Raw genomic sequence first — 16659 nt, 5'->3', positions numbered from 1 at the left:
AAAAGAATAATGGCCAAAATGTCTAGGATATGTAAAAATTAATACATTAGGCAATAATTCAGTAACAATTAAATGTCAATGTAAAAACAATAAAATAAAAACAAGAAATAATAATAACAATTTAAACAATAAAATTAATTTTTCATATTTATAAATTAATTTACCGAATAAAACGCTTTTTCCAACAAAAGGTCTTTTAGTCGACGGCTAAACATTTCATCGCGCGTTTTTTTCGCATTTTAGGTGTGAAGTAGAAAAGTTCATAGTATTTGGGGCCGATAACGCGCGGGTTTATTCCCGCTAATGCCATTCTATAAGGGACTGCCCGTAAGCGGCCCGTGCTGTGCTGGTCTTACCAGCTACGCCCATTCGACTGAAGTTAGATGTCTTACCCGTAGCATTGCGTTTTATTTGTCATGCAAATCTAAACTTGGCGTAGGGGCTGATATAATTTAACCCGTAAAAGGCCCCATTTATTTGGAGCATACTACCAAAGCAGCTATCGAATACGTACCTGACAGAATATTTTTAAAGCTAGTCGTATTTTTAATAGTTACCATAGAAATTGTGACTTATTACGAAATGAATAAGGCTCAATTTCCAACTCAATGCAAGTGGTCGCTAAATCGCCTCTACGGGTTAACTACAATAAGTAGGCATAACTTATTTAAACATATATGGTTATGATTAATGATGTTTACAATAAAAGAAAAATATTTTTTAATTTGTATATTCGAAGAAATAATCTGTACACTTTACAGAAAATAATTGTATCACAAAAGGACGTTTTGTCGAAGGCACTACATTACATTTCACGCCGCGGGGCGATCAATATTCACATTTGATAAATAATCTACGAACTGCACATAATTATTTGTCAACACCAACACTTAGTAAATACTTATTAAATTATTTATAAAACCACCCCGCGAACAACTTAACCCTATAACAAAGTGATTGTCAAAAAATAAAGGAATCAATAACAGTAATTCCTATAGCGATTAAATATATAAAAAATACAGTACAAAACAATAATTAACATGTCAAATTCCACATTTAATACTTGCAGTCTTTGATTTCGTTGTGACTACCAGCGTAACAAGGATAAATTATTTACAATATATTCGATGACAATATAGTTTTAACATAGTGCCCTGCGCAGAGCTTTAAATTAACCTAAACACCGTGCACGGAAGTAATATAGTGGCAACAGAACTCGCTACAGTTCCAGTAGAGCTGGCAGACTCATATCCTATGCGAGTATGAATATGAGTATGAAGATTAAGCTTCATTTACAAAGTGCGGGTCTCGTTACACTGCGGAGCCTTATGAGCAGGGATCGGATTAGCGTCATCGTTTGCAATATTGTGGACATGACTCCAAAATTAATTAGACTAATCAATTGATTAATTTCTTGAAATTACATTTGAATTCCTGGAAATTAAATTACCTTAGTAAAATGTTAACTAAAGTAGTTGTGTTTGTAGTCGTAGACATTTTCTACAATAAAGTTTTCTAGTTATTGTATCCGAATGATCTTTAAATATAAAACCTCCAAGGATTTACTTAATTAAATTTAAATTATCAGCACTTAAGTTTTTTTAAAATTTAGGTGCTGAAAATTTAAATTTAATTATTGAATTAATCTTGTAGTCATGTCTATGTTATTGCGGACAATAACGCTACTTACAAGTGACCGGTAATACTCACAATGGCAATGCACCGTGACCCGCACAATATTACTCGCATCTAAGCCTTTACAACTCTATGGACCAACCGGAGGTATAATATGAACTACGCTTATCATCTAATGGCAAATGGTACTCGAGTCGTCTGCGACAATAATTACATTTACAATATAGTGACGCGTCGACGAACTCGTGTACCAACAACGTCGCTGCTGCACAGTGGGCCACCTTCGACAACCAGTTACACCCCACCAATACTACAACCTGTAGCCGCGTACTGTACTTACGTTGCACAGTCCTGATGCGGTCACTGAGCTTGTAATGTCGTATTTACATTATAGTCATCTAACGCATCTTTCTGCGTCTCCCCGTATAATACATTGTCCAGCAGTGTACGTCTTTTGGGTTCATATGATAGTGTGAAGACGATTGTTAATCGAATCTGTTCAGAGTCGTGCGACCACCGCGTTAGGGCTTCCATACGGAATAGGCTTTAGCCGATCAAAAAACGCTTTATGTCCACGCAATAAGAGCGCAATACCATCGCAAAATCGTCCTTAGACGTAGCCACGTTTAGTAGCATCCGGTCGCAGCCTCTGGTTACGTTAATATAGATTACATAAATGGTACAACTGTACATAACCGTTACTTTGTAACTGGTGCGACCCTCGCGTATGACAGCCCTTACTCGTACAGCCGGCTCACCGCCGGCGGTGTTAGCGGCAGTCACAGAGTACATTTTTGAGTAACAACTGCCATAGAGAATAGAATCCTTACGCGTCAATGACAGCAGTAGCGGACTTTTTTGTATGGAGCGATGAAGTTTGTCTTGAGTCAGTTTAGTACAATACTGGCCCACTGTGCGACAGCTCTTACGACAGAAACTGTTAGTAATATAATCTGCTATAACAAGAATATAGGCCAGTGGCCGCACTCACACACAACATATTGTTTCGTTTGAGATCATTCTGACTAAAGCTGCCAACCATTGCCACCATATAGGAAAACGCTTGTGCACTTGGATACCATAAAAAAGCCACATTTAATAGTTAAATATAGAAAAAAAAACGCGTCATATTCTGCTCTATCGGCGCGGTAAATGGCATTGGACGATAGCGTTCAGGTACGCCTTTGTAAAAAAACTCATGTCATGATAACACACATTTTAGAGGCATTTTTCTCTACGATCATATCCAATGGCCTTTTTCATTCTCAACACAATGGCAAGATTATTCGAACGCAATACGTAAAGTTAGCCTCTCGCTTCGTCTAATCAGCCTAATGCCTAATTCGCAGAAATGCATTCACAATCTGAGTATTGCTTTTCGTCGAGACTTTCGTTTTACTTATTTTATAATGACGTCTGACGAAACCCCGCGTCTTAAATATTCTTAAATCTTATCGTTATCAAAGGCACTTAAATAATTTGACCTAACTCGGGCCAGATTTCATTTAAATATTTGTATATGAATATATATATTATGCATTTTTATATAATCTTGGTAAAACTAAGAATAACGGGGTCTGGAACAGATTTCATTTTTGAACATTCAACATTTACAAAATATTGTGTTCCATGCTCTCCCCGTGTCATTTAGTTCACCAAGTATTATTGTCTTCCCTTCACCCCTCTACCCCAACCCCCCTCAATCCCACGGCCTGGCAACGACCACCCGCGAATCGATTTTCCTTTTCATTGCGCCGCCGAAACGCTCACCGCACAACGGCTAATTGGCTATACGCAATGTATTAAGACTAGAGAATCGCGTAGTAGCAGTTGCCATCTGTTTAAGAGCTAAGCAAGAAAGAGACAAGCTTAGTACGAATTTCCCTTACGAAGTCAGGTACAAAATGATTTTGTACTATACTTCGAAGTTCAAAATTCGAACTTCGTATCGTACTCTCCCGCTCACCCTAATATTTAATAAGAGAGTGATAGGGACGGAACGATCCGAAATTTGGTAGCAGCCCTCTTTGCTCGCTTGCCCAATAAACGACGTGACCCTCACTGGCTGAGCCCGAAGATCTTGAGTGCGTTGAAGGCAGTAGCGAGTGCCACATCCTCGGGCTTCTCTCCGAGGAATCCAGCGACCAGTTCCACTATCGCCGGCAGCGCGCACGGCTCGTTGCGTTGGAACGTGCAGTAGCGGTTCACGAAAGCCATGGACCTAAGAAAGAAATGATAAGTGAGTATGTTGTATTCAAAAATGGCTACACATTAACGCGTTCAGTGCTTTGAGCGCATAGGTACTCGTATAAGCGTTTTGTTGACTTTCTTCTTTTCTTTTTCATAACCTCTTTTTTTTACTTTCTTATTTGCCTTAGCAAAGATACTCCTTAACTCATAAGTCATTAACTTAGTTACGTTTCACGCAAATGCATTTATGCACCAAATTTTGAACCTAGATGCAGTTATAGGGCATGAGAGAGAACGGACAGACGTACTGGATGTTATATTTTTAAACCTTATTAATTACAGCCCGTGGTTCGATGCTTCGTTGCTGTGCGAAAGGCCAAATTCACTATAGTATTAGTAAAGATTTTGACCACAGTTTTTATTGCTCTAGCTTAACTTTTTCCATGTAAACAAAAACTAATATCAGATCGTATCTCTGTCATTACATCTGTAACAACTCTTATTCGAACAATTGGCAAAAAAGGATGACATCATAACAATAAGAGGTAATGACGGGTAAATTTTTTACCTAAACAATTTCGTAATCACAACTAGTATAGTATAGTTTAGTAAGTAGCTATATTGCGGGGCCATCGAACTAGTTGTGCTGTGATGGATTATTTAAAACCCGCAATGTATTGTTACTTGGATGATCGTAATGTTAAAACTACGCTAAACGGAGGCATTCTATTTTTTGCCAATTTTTCACTAAAATAGTCTTTTGATATTTTAACCCTTTTCCAGGCCCCGCCAATTTAGATAAATGCTACTACAAAATAATTAAGGTTTAATTTGAATAGGAATATTTTACGACCTAAATTGATTTTGTACCATATTGTTTGTAAGTATAGAAAGCAAATATTTGTACACATTTATGTGGTCAAAAGGTCAAAACACGCACTGTGCCTGGAAAAGGGTTAACACGTGCAACTGATTTTGAACTTTAGGGTGAAAAGAATTAATTATGTGGGTATCTATCTTTGATAAATTCTCATTCGAGTGTCGGGGTGACTGACCTCTCTGTGAGCGAGTCTTTGACGTGCAGCGGCAGTTTGGAGGCGCGCATGTTGGGGTACATGAACGGGGAGTCTGTTTCCACCAGCAGCTTGTCCAACGGCAGAAGGCGCTCTGACAGTAGACGCCTGATGCCGCCGTCCGATTTGTCTACGGGAAGGAAGTTTTTTTTAGAAATAGCACCGTGGAAAATACACCAAACAAATAATATTAAATAAAAAATAATTCTACTGTTTGATAGGACAGTTGAATAAAATAAATGGTCTTGATAGACCGAAAATGGACGGACGGAGGGGCGGATAACAAAGTATTCAGTTTTTTTCCTTTTGAGGTACGGAACTCTAAAAATGAAACTGTAAAATTCACTGAACTGTTTTCTGCATAATGTAGTTTCAAAATAATCAGCTAATATAATATGCTGTCTCCACACTGACAGTTTTATATAATGTTCGCTTCAGAAAGTGCTTATTCTCAAAATGTCTGCAACCTCAAATATCCGCCTTCTTATAACGTTGGCAATTCCAGAAAAGTCTCATTCCCAAAATGTCTCTAATCATGTCTTCAAATTCATCTTAATCGGTACAGCGGTTAGCCGTGAAGAGTAACAGACAGACAGACTGATTACTTTCGCTTATTAGCATTGATTTTCGTAAAAACTAAACTACGAAATGCCTTGGAAAATTGTTTTGAAAATAAAGCAGACATTATGGGAAACAAACATACAAGACTATAGCCTATTTAAAAAGTGATCATACGGGAAAGCAGAATTATGTAATGCTAAATTATAGGAATGTAAATATTATGAATACGACTTCCTGAGATTGTACACATTTTAAATATCAGACATTTGAGAAAGCTGACTAAAGAATGTAACATTGTGAAAACGCAGGACGTTTTGAGAATTGTACAATTTACGAAAACAGACATTTCAGGCCTGAGCCAATAAAATAAATGATCTTGATAGACCGAAAGACGGACGGACGGACGGGCGGTAACAAAGTATTCAGTTTTTTCCTTTTGAGGTACGGAACCCTAAAAATGAAACTGTAAAATTCACTGAACTGTGTTTCTGTAAAATATATTTCATTTAAGTACCTAATTAGCCGTTGAATCAATAATATGCAAATTAAAAACACAAGGACCAAATATTATACGAAACATATCCTGCGAATCGAAATTCTATGAAATTTACGTTTGTACAACAAGGGAACCACTGAAATTGCACATAAACAAAGTACCAAACAATCATTGAAAGATTTACCGAATAACTAGTCACCGAAATAGCTTACTTGAAGTGGCAACTTGCAGGCACATCCTAGTCTATCGAACCATTGAAAGTGGTTAAAAATCGAGTTGAGAATTAGTTAGCGGCGATAGACATAACTATAGACCTAATGATATATGTAAATGTAACTTTTACAAACATTTGGAGTTGAAATAAAAAATACTCCTTAAAACCAATCATAATTTGATTGTTTAGTAGCGACATCTCTTGTCTGGATGAGCGGTTAGTTCCGTAATGAATGTGACGTCTCTCGATGAGTGCGGAACATAGATGGCGCAAGTGCTGCTGCATAAGTAGCGTAGTAGAAATAAGCAACCTGAGATATGTATGCATAGGAAAAATTCGTGTCTAGATTCCTGTCCAGCGGTGGTGTAGGGGTTATAGCACGCATCACGGATTGCTGAGGACCTGAGTTCGATTCCCAGCGCTGGTCTCTTTTTCTGGTTTTTCTGTGCATCCATGTCTCAGTTTGTATTTTCGATAAACAAACCTTTGCAGATGTATCCGGTGATGCCCATATAGAACCCTTTCTCGATGTACTTAAGCCCTTGTTCCACGGAGCCCGCGAAAGAGTGGACGACGACGGGCGGCAGCCGGCCGCCGAACTCCTCGAGGATCTTTATCAGGTCATCTTGCGCCTCCTTCTCATGTACGAACAGGGGTTTACCTAGGTCACATGCTATTTCAACCTGAAAAAAAATCCTCTTGAGTCTGCGTTTCCGCTAGAGATGTGCGAGAATGTGTTTTTAATGAATCAATAGAACCGCTTCTTTACCTATCCTTGTATAGCACAGCTCTAGTGGAAACAGCTGAACTGAGCGAGAAGAGGTGACTGAAGCGTTTCTAATGATTCATGAAAAATACATTCTGCGCACATCTTTTTTTTTATTCGACAGGATGGCACACGAGCAAGTGGGTCTCCTGGCGGTAAGAGATCACCACCGCCCATAAACATCTGCAACACCTGCCTACCCCTGGGTATTGCAGACGCGTTGCCAACATAGAGGCCTAAGATGGGATACCTCACGTGCCAGTAATTTCACCGGCTGTCTTACTCTCCAGGCCGAAACACAACAGTGCAAGCACTGCTGCTTCACGGCAGGATTTGCGTGCAAGATGGTGGTAGCAATCCGGGCGGACCTTGCACAATGTCCTGCCACCTTCTCTAGTGGAAACACAGCCTAAAGGTTTCAAACGCAGTGCGGCACCTTTCGTCCGTGTTTCAAACATGTTGGCGGATGTCCTATGTAGACCCATCAAATTTTCACATGTTGCCTTTAGGCTTTAATCAACTTTTAGGCTAAATCGAAAAAACTTTTTTTTCCATGCATAATATACATAACTTAATAGTCATTGTTAAAAGATCAAATTGTAAACATCACAAACTTGACGAATAAATGTTATTATGGTCTTAATGATTTTTTTAATGATAAAATGTAATTTTATTTTACATAGCACCTCTTAAATTATCGCTTTATGCGAAATTTAGTTTAATTTGATTTGATTTTGTTTTATTTAATTTATTTGAATTTGATTTGATTTAATTTAATTTGACATTTTAACTACTACGATTTGACATTGTAATACTTTTTTTTAATATTATTTGTATAAAATTGAGTGATATTAAGTTAATGCATGAGTTAAAATCTAGCACATTATACATAATAAATTCTTTGCATTGTAATAATCTAATCTAATTTAATAAGTACCTACTGTCATTTTTTGTACCTAATTATTATTATTGTGTGCCCTTAAGTGGCGTCATAGACTGACTGATAATAACTGAAACACCTTTTATAACTATGTATATTACTTTACAATGAATAAATGAATGTCATTAATATTTTTTAACCTGCTATTGTGTGTAGAAGAAAACTTTATTTACGGTACTCAGAAAAAGCTCCTAAAAAGGAACCCTAAGAAAGTGTCTTGTAGGAATTAATTTAATTTGACCTATTGAATATATTAGTGGTAATTCAAAATAACGCATTGTATAAAAATAAGTAGGGATCATTGTATAAAGTCGAAGTAGCTACCTACCATACAATATCACAGACAGACAAAAATTGGCATTAAACTCATTGCACTCCTCTTTTTTCATCGAGGCTAAAAAAACGCATTATTACATTTATGAAATACGATGCATGCCAAATCGTTTAATATCAAGATTACGCAAACCAGCATTCAACATAAAGATCACTAAAGGAGCTTGAAAAGAACCAATTTAAAATTCCAGACCAGCTATTCATCTTTGAAACGACAAACAACTTTTGACCTCGCCTCGATTTAGTCGTGCTCGACGTCGCTTTAATCCTAATATTAAAATCGGCCAAGCGCGTGTCTGGCTGTGGCAATACACGTACAAATATTAAATATTAAAATTTGATTTAACTGTAAGAAAAATTAGCACTTTTAGCTAAAGCAAGCCTCCTGAAAGTAACGCCTGATTCAATGAATATTATCTAGAGCTTAACACATTCGGCCCCGGCAACGATCCACTAAGCTACGCCTAAGCATATCCCACAGCAGTCACTTCTATGCCAGTGACACGTATACGTGTCACAGACATTACATAATACATTCCGCTGCCAGTGACATAATGACATAACGTCTGTGACTTTTAGTTCTATTTTTTAGTTCATACCTCCTAAAGGCTGGCATAGCGTACGGGTTTAGCGGAACGGTGCCAAAGCTGAATGCGATCCACTAAGCTCTTACACTAGGCATAGCACGTATCACACAGCAGTGACATACGTGTCACTGGTATTGCTATAGGAATAAGAACTAAAAAGTCACAGACGTTGTGTCACTGGGGCGCCGAACGTGTTAATATTTTATACATATTTTCCACATATTTTATATTACTTATTTATATTTTAGATTCAGACAAGAAAAAAAATCATGCTTTCACATTTTTGTAGTAGACGTACTAAAGGCCAATTTATATACAAAATAGTCATTTCAAGTGGTCATTTGAATATGCCATCAATTTAAGAAGTGGTAATTTAGGAGAGCTAACACTATCTCATCACATACCGTTATGAATGATGACACATTCACAACATTACACTAAACATTCATCAACAAATGACGTATTTATAATTAAAGTTCAAGGTGACTAGATAATGACAAATGAAAACAATATTGATGATATTTTTATAGGCTAAAGTTGTTTTAGTTGATTCAGTTATGTGTCACCCTGAAAGGAAGAATTTATTTTACTCTGAACTAGTACCTACTCTCATAGTTTAGATATAGTTAGTGTTTAGTATTGTAACTAAGGGACCCCATACATCCCTGTATTTCTTTTATTATTATTTTTTGTATTTTTTTTTCTTTAATTGTATAATATAGTTTTTAAGTATTTTATTTGTAATTATATTTTTATGAAAAAATGACTTTCTGCCAAGTTTCTTGCGGCGCATTCTTCTTGGCAATGATGGTCTTTCCGAAAGCGCTGGTAGTTTAAAAAAATGACGTGTAAAAGTGCCCATTGCGGCCTATTTACTGAATAAATCATTTGAATTTTGAATTTGAATTTGAACATACTCTGAGGCTCTGGGAGTTTTCAAAAGATATAGTCACTACTTTTAAAAAGCTCGTACCACAACATCGAAAACTTCTCTGGACAAACTTTATGAACATTATTCATCATCATCCCAGCCTATATACGTCCCACTGCAGGGCACAAGCCTCCTCTCGGAATGAGAGGGCTTGGGCAGTAGTCCCCACGCGGGCCCAGTGCGGATTGGGAACTTCACACACACCGTTGAATTGCTTCGCAGGTTTGTTGTGCAGGTTTCCTCACGATGTTTTCCTTCACCGTAAAGCTCGTGGTAAATTTAAAATGTAATTCCGCACATGAATTTCGAAAAACTCAGAGGTGCGAGCCGGGTTTGAACCCACGATCCTCTGCTTGAGAGGCCATAGGTCAAACCACTCGGCCACCACGGCATGAACATTATTATAGGGTCAATTTTGTTGACGATTAGAGATACGGGATTCTTTCAAAGTATTGACGATATTGACCTTCGTGAAAACGGTTGCTCTGTTGTTGTTGAAAATGATCTCGCATTAGTCATCCAGCTAATCTTGTATCAAGTGGTAAATACAGAGCACTGTCAGTGCATAAGAATGCACCTACGCTTCCTGTAAATGAATATAACCTTAAGAGCGGATTGATTGCGAATTGCACTGAAGATGATAAACACGACTTTTAGCACAATGAAGGTCATGACTCATAATGTAATAGTTGATGTTATCCCTCATTAAGGGCATAGGGCACTCAGATGAGTTTTATATTTGTCTCAATCTTATTGTCAACAAAGTTTAAAAATTAACCCAGAAGAAAAAGGATAATTAACCACAGTAAAATAATGTAAGGGTTCATAATTATGAGGTTTTTGAGTTTGTCCTTAGTGAGTGCAAAAGAAGACTGAATAACCTAACCAACAAACAGTTGGATAACCCCCCGCCCCCGACTTTGTCACTTCAAAGTTCGATATCTCAAAAACGGCTGAACCGATTTTGATGAAACATGTCTACGACCCATCGTTAGTAAACCTGATTTCAAATAAAAAAACTGCATTCAAATCGGTCCACCCGTTTAAGAGCTATAGTGCCACAGACAGACACACTCATAGCAGTCAAACTTTATAACACCCCTCTTTGCGTCGTGGGTTGAAAACGAAGTCTTTTGATATCTCTCTTACGTGTCACGTTAATGTCACTCGTCAAGTTTGTGAGTTTTTAAATTTTACCTTTAACAATGCTTGTGAAGCTACATCATTACTAGTTTTTTTTTTTACTTTACAAAATTTAATTAAGTACTTCCTATAAATACACTGAGCTGTCTGTCGAAGTTAACAGTAGTCAAGAAAAACATGATGCCAGCTATAACCCTATTCTTAAATTTTACTTCCTTTTTGCGGTGTTGTATTGGCTTCGTCGCTGGACAAGTGTCCACCGGCAATAAAACTTGTCCGGTGAAAACAACGGACGTCTACAAGCGGCCTTAGTGCACTTATATAATTGTCAATTAATGTCTACCAAATTTAACTTCTCAGCTTGTAGATGAACACATATTCTTAACCTCCTGAGATTTATATAAATTATTAAAAAAAATTAATTTCATTGTTTAGGGAATAGTCAAATTGATGTGGTGTAAAACAATAAAGAAACAAAGAAAACTAAAAGAAATTTTAATTTTTTATATTGTCATAGGCCCGCGATTACCTTGAACTTATTACATTCTAATGCACATTGGGGCATGCAAGGTGTTTATTTAAACTCAACAATTTAGCGAAAGATATGATAAGTGATCAGAGGCAGTCTGCCAATTTTATTTCATACCAATAAATTTGATTGTGCAATGCATGATAAACATTATCTAAGGAAAGACAATGTAGGTAGATGATCTTATCACTTCTATCTGATAACATGAATATGATAGTTATTTTTATTTGGATTATCATTGTCTGACAAACATAGGGCAAAAAACTTTAACTAGGTTGACATTGATAATAAATATAAAAATAATAGAATCAAGATTGCATTATGACAAAAAATCCACACACCCAATATAGGGTTTCGTAGCCATTACGAAAAAAACAAGTAATATTTTTCTAAGAATTTTCATTTTGTACGGAATCTTCCAAGTTTAGGTATATTTTATACCTTAGGCTCCTAAATATTTACTCTTAAACTACTAATAATTCTCAAGCAAACTTAACCATTGTAATAATAATAATAAAGATTTTTTTTTCGTACCACTACAAGGTCCATTATTGTTAATTTACAAACAAAACTTAAAACTAAGGTTAGTTTAGTTTTTACAGCTCTACTAAGAAATAAATAGTGAATAGTTTTCCATGTAAATTACATATACTTAATACCATCACAAATTTTTTCAAAATTTTCAAACCATTTCTTTAGGTTTTAGAGGGGCAGACACTTGATTTTAGTAAAAATTCGCATTTTAAAGTTGAACATTACGCAAACAGATCACTGAATCAAAAAATCATCCTGCCAACCCCCAATGGTTTTAAAAGACCTATCCAACGATACCCCACATTAAAGGGTTAGTTGAGAAAAAAAAATCACCCCCACTATGTTTAAGGCTGCCCTAAAAATAATATTTTCTTTCATACCCTAGACTTATTTGCAACTTACATTTTACAGCACATGCTATTAAATATGATGAATTATTTTTTATAAAAAGTATATTTTTATAATAATTAATTCTTTGTCTCACTAGGGAAATTTAACTAGAATTTACGTACCTGCCGTTTAAAAACTTCTCGTTGCACACTTGGTTCAGAGAAATCCTTGCTGTAGTTTAGTCCGCATTCACCGATAGCTACACATTCCGGAGCTCTGGCTGTTTCGTGGAGCTCTGTCCACATTTCTTCTTCTACCATGGACTTTGCATCATGAGGGTGAACACCTAGATGTGAAAAAAATAGTTCGGAATTTTAGTAATATGAGCAAATAAGACTACACAAAAAAATTCCAATTGCTAATTTTGAACATCCATTCTTTTTCTATCATAAAATACATCATATGTAAATTTCTTAAAAGGACTTGTCACACTAGATGCAGTGACTGCATGACAAAACGCAGAATGCATCCAGTGGAAAGTTTTTCAAATAGGTATTTAATGGAAAAAAAAAAATATTAGAAACAAACCAGCTGTGGAGTATATAGTTCCGGGGTAGAGGCGAGTCAATCTTAGGGCTTCTTTACTATTTTTCACTGATGTGCCCGTGACCATAATTTTTTGGACACCTAAGAAAAAAAAACAAGTTACTAGCATTATTTAGATTCTAGTCTTGTTTGTAAATAAATTCAAATTACAAAAATAGAAATGGAAAATGAACAGCCTTACATTTTGCATGCCTAAGCATATGATAGGTTAAAAGAAAAAGAAAAAAAATTACAGCTTGTGTAATTAATAATTTCCAACCAAGATCATAAATCATGCTCAAAAAGTAAAAAGGTGATTTCCTCTGTAATTTATTTCTAATACATAACTCCAAAATAAGGCCAATAAAAGCAACAAGTATTTTACTGCCGCAATTATTTCGTACGCATGCATAAATTAGTGTGGTGCAGTCTAAATCGTGAACATTCATAACATGCAGCTACTCGTTAAACAGCTGTGTTGACTAATTACGTACCAAAAGGAATTTGGGGCACTACACCTCGTAACACTCACCTGCATCTTTTGCCCTTTGCACTACCGAGTCCAGATCACGGCCGTATTTTTTGTTAGTCAAATTCGCGCCAACATCAATAACAATAAGATTTTCATAACATCCCTTCAGGTCTTGGACGTTCTTGGTATTTTCAGACGTCATCTTCGAATTTTTTGTGAAGCTTATTGGTTCGGTGTTTATCTGTTATTAAACGTATTATTAGCATTTTTACATTCTGCAAGCATTGTAGTATGCATAGAAGTGTACTCACCAATTGTATCAAACACTCCTGCTTAATAAGCCTCTTGAATTCTAATGACTAGTCAAAACGTTCACCCCTTTTCACTGCGCTGCCACCATGTTTTGAGCTGAAGTTTGTTCTCTATTTTCTTTGTCCTGCAATATTTTTTAAAGTAAAAGGAAATAAGTTTCGCTACTTGGGATTGGTTTTATTTCACAATTACTTCGCATTGATTGGACAAATTACGTTGACAAATTACGTTCAGTTTAGTTACTTTAGTTTAGTAACCCTCAGCCCTCAGTAGTAACAGTAACCTTATATTATCTAAAATGATTCGCAATTGACTAAGTGAAAGGAATTTAGTTCACGAATTTAAGTGAAGAAAAAAAACATTATGAGAGTAAAACTAATGCGAAAAACTGAAATTATCCACGTCTGACTGATTCTATGGTAATAGTAGGTAAAGAGACTAGAATGGTGGTGAAATAAAACGCTAATTATTTCGTTCAAAAACTAGATCTTAAACTCAAAATTTTTGTTTCCACTTATAAGTTATTAAGTGTAATGTTTTTTGTTGCGGTGAGAATATGTTGATAATTAAATAAATAAACCATTAGTTGACTTTATAAAAAAGTAGTCTGAACTGAACAGTAGTCCGTTTTTTTTACGGCGACTTCATGTTGTTTCATTCTACTGAGTTAGTCTCTGAACTACACATACTGACAATGAGAGTGACAGCCAGTGACAGTAAAAAAAAAGTGAATAGATAGAATCCACTCTTTATTGGGAACAGTAACAAATTGGTAGGCACAACACAAAATATGTAAATCGATGTCACCCGCAAAAGTTGAAACTGCTTTACAACAGTAGCAACGCTGCCCTCCGTACACAAAAAGATTAAGTTCCAAAACCAATAGGTACAAACTAACAAAATTTAATTACACCAAAGAAATGAAGAAAAGGAAATAAAAAAAATATAAGTTCAGCTTAGATCTGCAAGAAAATCGTGCAAGTTGTATTACAATGCGCCACTCGGCTGACCAAGTGAAGTGACCACCATAAACTTGTTTGCTTTCCGGCCTCGCGATGTAAATGCAACTTGCGCATTTTTCTTACAGGTCTAAACTGGCTTTATGACGTCAGCTTTGTGTGCGTGCATGTGCATGTGTGTGTTATGTCAGAATTAGTTCTTTCATTACGCCACCAGTTAGCGCTTGTTACCATACATGCAAATTTGGCCATAGAGTTGCCACTCTTTTCCTACATAGGTACTTATACTCTTTGATAGAATCCTACTAAAACGGATAGACGTTACGATCTTTATGTTTTCCTCGTACGGTTGTTTGTTATGTTTTAAACGAGTTATAAATAAATCAAATATACGTACGTAACATTGTGAGGAAAAACAAAAATAACCTATTTCTAGAAGTACGCAGCAGCCGTAACCATGAACGTACGGCTTTTTGTGTCGAAGAACCTTGTAGCGTTAGTTATGGTACCGGCCATCATCGGCGCTCACTACACTTGGTACAAGCTGCAGCATGATGACAGACTAGTCTCTAAAAACGAAAGAGAAAAGCTGCCCATGATTGCGGTGAGTTTATGTTGTTATAATTAAACTTGTAAGTTTTTTACAGCAGAGCAATTGCCTTCCAACTTCCTTTATCTACTCTATATGGCCAGTCGCCCGAAAACGGGTCTTGGTTATATTATCATATTATCCTTACATATTGATAACCCTTTGGTACACCCGGACCCTCCTGAGCCTTAATAACTATAGGTACTATGCTGTTCAAAATATTAAATTTACTGTTATTTTCCATTGCTGGCTATTGTTCCAAAAATTGCCATAACTTTGCAATGTTGTTTTTTTATATATAATTTAGGGTTGCGTTTGGCCACAATCACACCTGATGGAAAGCGAGGATGAAGCCTACGATGGATGATGGAGCACGCTTCCCTAGTAAATGGTCATTCACCCTAGACTTGAAAGCGGCCTACAAAGGAGTGGTTCCCTGCCTGCAACGTTTCCTTTTTTTTTTTTTTGTTTTTAGTAACATCTGCAATCGGTACATTCAACCATAAGCAAATCTGTTAATGCCATACTACACGTAACAGATTTGCTTATGGTTGAATGTACTGATTGCAGATGTTACTAAAACAAAAAAAAAAAGGAAACAGTTGCAGGCAGGGAATTCCACTCCTTTGTAGGTCTTTTTTTGATGAAGGCAATAGCTGTTTTATTATGAAAGCAATTTCTTATGTGAACCCAAATTTTAATAAAATAGCTTATCATACCCATTCAAATCTAAACCTGCATATAATTGTTACAGAAAATTATGTAATTTTTTTTTTTAGTTCTTAAAAAAAGTTGGTGGCGTCAGCGATTGAACACAACACAAAGCAGCTTGTAAATATGTGAATAACGCTGATATCAGCTGATACTTTTAGAAATAAGATTATTTATAGTAAATTGTTGTGGCTATGTATAGAAAATTATGTAAGTGTCATTAAAAAGTGTGAAACTGACTTGTCTTGTTATGTATGCCGCCTTGAAACATCCATTAGCTTTTAAGAAGTACTCGAAAGTTTTACTCATTCAAAGTTTCCATACTCCACACATAGTGTGACCATTTTTGCTATCTAAAAAGTGAAATACATGTTCGACTAGCAATTAATATTATATGATATATGGTGCTATCAAAATTTTCTCAAAATAAGACATTTTCGTATTCTCCATTTGTTTTTCGGGACTGGGACAGAGTTCCTGAGAGCCAGACATTCCCATTGAAAACAGGATGTGTGGTCAACATTGTTAAAAATTAAATTTATAACAAAAACTTATTATCTGTCAAATTCTCGCATGAGTTGACATTAACCAACTAATAAAAAATTTAGAAAATTTCCAAAAATAAAATACACACATACACCATTAAAAAAAACCAGAATTACTAAATTTATGCCAAAAAAAAAGAATAAATAAAACACAAATAGGTACTACTCATCCACAACAAGTTTCGTCAGGTAACTAATTTAGGTTTACTAGGTATTCCTTTATA

General features: G+C 36.0%; 2 protein-coding genes across 2 annotated transcripts; one reads left to right on the top strand and one right to left on the bottom strand.

The window, feature by feature from the left end:
• Positions 1-2604: 2604 nt before the first annotated feature.
• On the bottom strand, positions 2605-13823 carry LOC141432489 (3'-5' ssDNA/RNA exonuclease TatD). Its single transcript, XM_074094074.1, has 7 exons — positions 13631-13823; positions 13380-13560; positions 12851-12949; positions 12445-12608; positions 6654-6852; positions 4881-5028; positions 2605-3856 (listed from the first exon to the last, which is right to left on the bottom strand). The coding sequence occupies exons 2-7, from the start codon at positions 13519-13521 to the stop codon at positions 3694-3696; spliced, it is 915 nt and encodes a 304-aa protein (XP_073950175.1). The 5' UTR covers positions 13522-13560; positions 13631-13823; the 3' UTR covers positions 2605-3693.
• A 1062-nt stretch (positions 13824-14885) lies between these two features.
• Positions 14886-16129, top strand: LOC141432301 (uncharacterized). Its single transcript, XM_074093847.1, has 2 exons — positions 14886-15194; positions 15959-16129. Exons 1-2 carry the CDS (start codon positions 15048-15050, stop codon positions 15989-15991), a joined length of 180 nt encoding a protein of 59 aa, XP_073949948.1. The 5' UTR covers positions 14886-15047; the 3' UTR covers positions 15992-16129.
• Positions 16130-16659: the final 530 nt, after the last annotated feature.

The sequence above is a fragment of the Choristoneura fumiferana genome, chromosome 11 (genome assembly GCF_025370935.1).
Source record: "Choristoneura fumiferana chromosome 11, NRCan_CFum_1, whole genome shotgun sequence".
NCBI lineage: Eukaryota > Metazoa > Arthropoda > Insecta > Lepidoptera > Tortricidae > Choristoneura > Choristoneura fumiferana.
This window is presented reverse-complemented; position numbering and strand designations above follow the sequence as displayed.

Bases quoted from the DNA above. Each gene is read 5' to 3' on its own strand.
- LOC141432489 (XM_074094074.1), bottom strand. From the start codon at position 13,521: ATGACGTCTGAAAATACCAAGAACGTCCAAGACCTGAAGGGATGTTAT. The intron at 12,950-13,379 runs GTGAGTGTTACG...TTTTTTTCTTAG, and splicing joins GCAAAGGGCAAAAGATGCAG to GTGTCCAAAAAATTATGGTC. The intron at 3,857-4,880 runs GTCAGTCACCCC...TTTCTTTCTTAG, and splicing joins AAAGACTCGCTCACAGAGAG to GTCCATGGCTTTCGTGAACC.
- LOC141432301 (XM_074093847.1), top strand. From the start codon at position 15,048: ATGAACGTACGGCTTTTTGTGTCGAAGAACCTTGTAGCGTTAGTTATG. The intron at 15,195-15,958 runs GTGAGTTTATGT...TTTTTTTTTTAG, and splicing joins AAAAGCTGCCCATGATTGCG to TTCTTAAAAAAAGTTGGTGG.